The sequence below is a fragment of the Octopus bimaculoides genome, chromosome 1, assembly GCF_001194135.2.
Source record: "Octopus bimaculoides isolate UCB-OBI-ISO-001 chromosome 1, ASM119413v2, whole genome shotgun sequence".
NCBI lineage: Eukaryota > Metazoa > Mollusca > Cephalopoda > Octopoda > Octopodidae > Octopus > Octopus bimaculoides.
This window is the reverse complement of record NC_068981.1, coordinates 181,603,866-181,609,175: the sequence shown is the minus strand read 5'-3', so window position 1 is coordinate 181,609,175 and position 5,310 is coordinate 181,603,866. Positions and strand designations below refer to the sequence as shown.

Here is a 5,310-nt window from a genome sequence, read left to right as displayed (position 1 = left end):
AAAAAAAAAAAAAAAGAAGCTGCACTTATAACACGTAACTTAGAAGCAGCGCTACAGATGTACCAACACACATGAGATTGAAACATAGCCGACCTCACGCACTTCTCATGAGGAATTCCGGAAGAAGCTTCGTGAGACCACTGCTGAGACGCTTCCGAAAAAAAAGAAAACCGTTGGAAAACAGTTTATAGCAGAGACTCCATCTAAGAATATCTGAAGAAGGAATTGCATTCCGAAATATCATCGGGCTATAGATAACTAAATTACGACAGGTAAATACTCCATTTTTTGTATTATAGTGCATTGTTGTACCATTCAAAACATTTTATTCTTTACAAACAATACACAATGCTTCAAGCGAACTACAATACTCTCCTACATGTAAAATAGTAACACAAAATATATATGACTAAATAGTAAAGATCAAACTTACTTTAATGCCAAGTTTTTGTCGGAGTTCATCAATCTGTTCCTCACTTAATTTGTTGATTTCTTCATGTTCTTCATAAAAGTTCTTCTCAAAGTCCATGTATGTGATTTCAGAGTGATCAACTGGTGGTAAAGGGTCGATACTCTGAGCAAAATAAATCATTTTTAACATGAAATCTGTGGAACATAGCATTAGATATTTATGTAAATATTATTTAAGGCAGATGCAAAATCAGTTATAATGGAATCATCACCATCATCATCATCGTCACTTAACATCTGTTTTCCATGCTGGCATGGGTCAGACGGTTTGACCAGAGCTGCACCAAGTTGAAGCCTGATTTGGCTTGGTTTCTACGGCTGGATGCCGTTCCTAATGCCAACCACTTTACAGAGTGTGCTGTGAGCTTTTTATATGGTACCAGCACAAGAATAATGGATAATTTACAGATTCAATACTGGTGGGATTTGAACTATAAATATACAAGTGGACCAAGTAATACACAAAGGTGTCATACCAAATGACTAGTGTAGCAGCACCAGTATCGTCAATTGGTACAAAGACAAAAGAGATACACTTAGAGAGAGGAAATTATAAAGATATCAGACTACTGAACCAAGAATGCTACAGAGCAAGGAAAGCTATTTCCATTTTTTTACTAAGATGCACTAGATGAACATAATATCAATAAATACAAAGTAGAGCAGTTACCCATCAGAAGGATTGTTCTATTTTTCTTGTAGAATTATGAGGACTGCATTAAGGAAGTCTTGTGATATTTTGCCTTGTACCCAGCAGGAGACATAGAAATCATCATCTGCTGTCCACAATTTCAGTTAGAATCTGAGGGATGTGAGGCTTAGAGTTTAGTACTAAAGAATTCCATCAATGCTTAAATTTTAGAAGTTGAAACTTTCATGAATTAATCAACAGTCATCATTATTGTCGTCGCCATTTAACACTGGCATGCTGGCATGGGTTGGACGGTTTGACTGACGGCTGGCAAGTCAGAAGGCTGCACCAGGCTCCAATCTGATCTGGCAGAGTTTCTACAGCAGGATGCCCTTCCTAACGCCAACTACTCTAAGAATGTAGTGGGTGTTTTTTACAAGCCACCGGCACAAGAGCCAGTCAGGCGGTACTGGCATTGACCACACTTGAATGGTGCTTTTTACATGCCACCGATACAGGAGCCAGTATTAGCTGTATATATGATTAAAAAAAGAAAAAAAGTGGTTACAAATTAATGAGGAGAGGATAATAAAAGAAAAATGAAAAAGTAACAAAACATAAAAGATGTGAAAGATAACATGTCTGCTTAGTTGCAGACAGACATGGCTGTGTGGTCAAGAACTTCACTTTGCAATCATGTGAGTGCAGGTTGTCCCAGGCAAGAATCTTCTATAGTCCCAGGCCAGCCAATGTCTTGTGAGTGGATTTGATAGACAGAAACTGTATGGAAGCTCATTGTGTATGTATGTACATGGGGAACTTGTGAATGGAAAGAGACCCTAGCAGAAACCAACACTGCAATTTAAGGACTGTGTCAAGTCCACATTAAAGGCCTGTGATATGCAGGAGACTGACTGGGAGAGCAATGCTTGTCATCGCCACAGATGGAGGGAGCAGGTTAAGGAGGGGGTCGTGTAAAATAGAATTTTCTGTTTAACAGCCTTGGGTGATTTTCGGAGAACCCCAGTACTTGGTTTTGTTCAACTAAACACTTCAAAGCAGTGCCCCAGCATGGCTGCAGTCCAACAGCTGCAACAAGTAAACAAATAAAAATGATTACCTTCATTTTTTCGGGAATAATGGCATTGCCTTCAGCATCGTATTCAACTTCTATTTCCTCGTCATCTTTCAACAGACCAGCAGTTGGATTCTCTTCCATGTATCGGAAGTACGATTCCTGATCATCTTCCTGTTCGATATCTTCCCGAACCCCTCTGTAAAAAACGGAAAGTGGCAAGTGATAAGTTTTATCGAAATTTACACAAACAGTAAAAAAAAAATTAAAAAATGCAGCAGGAATGACAACAAACAAAGACAATTGTAAAGTGAGGTAACCGAAAGCTCCTTCAAACCTGCTGAACCAAATACAGGAGCAAACAAAATGATTAATTTGCTGTTTTATAAATCAGCGAGTAATGCCTACCTAGTCCAATGCCTACACTCTACAAAGGATACCACAGAAGGCACAGAAATGAAAGAGAGGATGTTCAGCAGAATTACTTACTTGTCTGTCTTTGGGGTTTCTTTTTTCAGTTTGTTGTCCTGATCTTTCACCTCTTTCTGAAAGTAAATACAGAAGTACAGCGAGTTCTAATTGTTACAGCGGCACCGAAACGGATGGCGCCAGAAGCACTGAAGCTGCTGTTTTACTCGAGTCAGGAGGAATGGTTAGAATGTGTGTGTGTGTGTGTGTTTGTGCGCATGTGAGGAAACAACAAACACTACTTTCAACTGTTCTTACTGTTGAAATGAAAAAAATCAGAGAAAGCTTGTTTTGAAACTAATACAGATATCTTTATAAACTATCCCAAACAGTCTTTTTACTCTCTTGAAACTTACAGACATGTACACACAAAAAAAAAAATACATACATACATACATACATATACATATATATATATATATATATATATATATATATATATATATATATATATATATATATATATATATATATATATATATATATATATATATATATATGTGTGTAGGTAAGAGGTTTGCTTCCCAACCACATGGTTTCAGGTTCAGTTCCACTGCCTGGCATCTTGACCAAGTGTTTACTGCTATAGTCACAGACCAATCAAAGCCTTGCAAGTCAATTTGGTAGATAATCAATTTAACAATTTCCCCATGCCGTTATGTACATTATTTACATTTGACGGATATTTGTCCTCATCTTGTTTGTTGTTAACACAACGTTTCGGCTGATATACCCTCCAGCCTTCATCAGGTGTCTTGGGGAAATTTCAAACCTGGGTTCTCATTCCTAAGGTATTTTTCGATATTATTATTATTATTATTATTCAGGTCACTGCCTGGAATCGAACGCGGAATCTTGGGGTTAGTAACCTGCGCTCTTAACCACTATGCCATAGGCAACAATTAATTTGCTGTTTTATAAATCAGCAAGTAATGCCTACCAAGTCCAATGCCTACACCCTACAAAGGATACCACAGAAGGCACAGAAATGAAAGACAGGATGTTCAGCAGAATTACTTACTTGTTAACAAAAAGCCCAGACATCATTTTGCTGAGGACTGCAAACAAATGATGCTGTTTGTATGAATGGTAAGGCTTTCGTTAAAAAAATAGCATGCACACCTACCAAGACAAGGAGAATAAATAAATATATGTACATGGGTGTCTGGCCACTTCAAACGAATTTGCAGGCATGGTGGGGGCGAATTTTTGCAGTTGGTTTGGCTGACGAGAACCAGGTACCATTTAGTGCTAAATTCAAAATTATGATATCAAACTAACCAGCATTACTTTTGCTGATCTAGCAGAGGTAAGACGATGTTATTATTCACTGGAATTATTCCTATTATGCTTGCATTAATTTTGTGACTATTCCGTGACACAGAAGTATTTTTGACTTCTATTTTTAGCAATGTAGGTGCTCATGTAGTACCCTTGTGTGTGTGTGTGTGTGTGTATATATATATATATATATATATATATTTTATTAATTTTGCCTGTACAGCTGGTATTCGCTGTCACTGGTGATGGTATTTTGATAGTACTATCACTCACCCATGCCAACCTTCCTTCATTGGACACTAAACTCAGCTTGCAAAGACCTGTTGGAGCAAGTGAGATCGAAACTGAACCAAATTCAATGACTGGCACCTGTGCCAGTGGAGTGCTAACAGCACCATCCAAGCGGGATCACTGCCAGAGTAGCAGTCTCGCTTCCATGCTGGTGGCACGTAAAAAGCACCCGCTACACTCTCGGAGTGGTTGGCGTTAGGAAGGGCATCCAGCTGTAGAAACTCTGCCAAATCAGATTGGAGTCTGGTGTAGCCATCTGGTCCGCCAGTCCTCAGTCAAATCGTCCAACTCATGCTAGCATGGAAAACGGACGTTAAATGATGATGATGTGTGTGTGTGTATATATATATATATATATTTATAAGAGTTATGGAATGGAGAATGGGAAATCAGGGTTACATATATTTCATAGTGAGCGAAACCTCAGAAGTGTTAAAATCCAAGTAAATCAGATTGAATTTTGTGTCAACATGTACCCACTGGTGACAATGTAGCCTTTAATCTAATCAAAATAGTCTTGAGCTGAAGAGTAGCCAGCAGTATACACCTCACTTGGATTTTAACACTTCTGAGGTTCTGCTTGCTACGAAACATATGTAGTTGGATTTCCCATACTCCATTCCACAACTTTTGCATTCTTTTCCGCACACTCAACAACCCTAGTTGCCTACTGAGGAGTATAAAAAAAAACTGTTTTCAGCTCATCATTCTTCGATAAGAGGAAAAAAATCCGCAACCTTCTTCCATCTCAATAAACCACTATTGTTCCTGGAAGTTATTTTTTTTATATTCACAATGGATTGCTCAAAGCTAACTCTCTTCCTACACCTTCATCCCTAGATCTTCGAACTAAATTCGACGACTGGCAAATCAAACTAAATACGACGACTGGCTCCCATGCCAACATTGTCCCCTTCATTGGACACGAAACTCAGCTTGCGAAGACTTATTGGGACAAGCAAAAGCGAAATCGGGATAGCACCTGTGCCCAGCATCGCCTTTCTGGCACTTGTGCCCATGACATGTGTAAGGATTTTCGAGCGAGATCGTTGCCAGTGCCACTGGACTGGCTCCTGTGCGGGTGACACATAAA

At 38.8% G+C, this 5,310-nt stretch overlaps 1 protein-coding gene across 3 annotated transcripts in view; it reads right to left on the bottom strand.

Moving 5' to 3' along the window:
• The window catches only part of LOC106871744 (ATP-dependent RNA helicase DDX42), a 58,487-nt gene that overhangs the window by 31,200 nt on the left and 21,977 nt on the right, over window positions 1-5,310 (bottom strand). For all 3 annotated transcript variants that reach the window (XM_014918377.2, XM_014918386.2, XM_014918369.2), the window contains 3 exons: window positions 2,667-2,722; window positions 2,223-2,376; window positions 434-574 (listed from right to left, as the gene is read on the bottom strand). In XM_014918377.2, coding sequence (XP_014773863.1) covers window positions 434-574; window positions 2,223-2,376; window positions 2,667-2,722 — 351 coding nt within the window. The remainder of the gene's footprint in view (window positions 1-433; window positions 575-2,222; window positions 2,377-2,666; window positions 2,723-5,310) is intronic.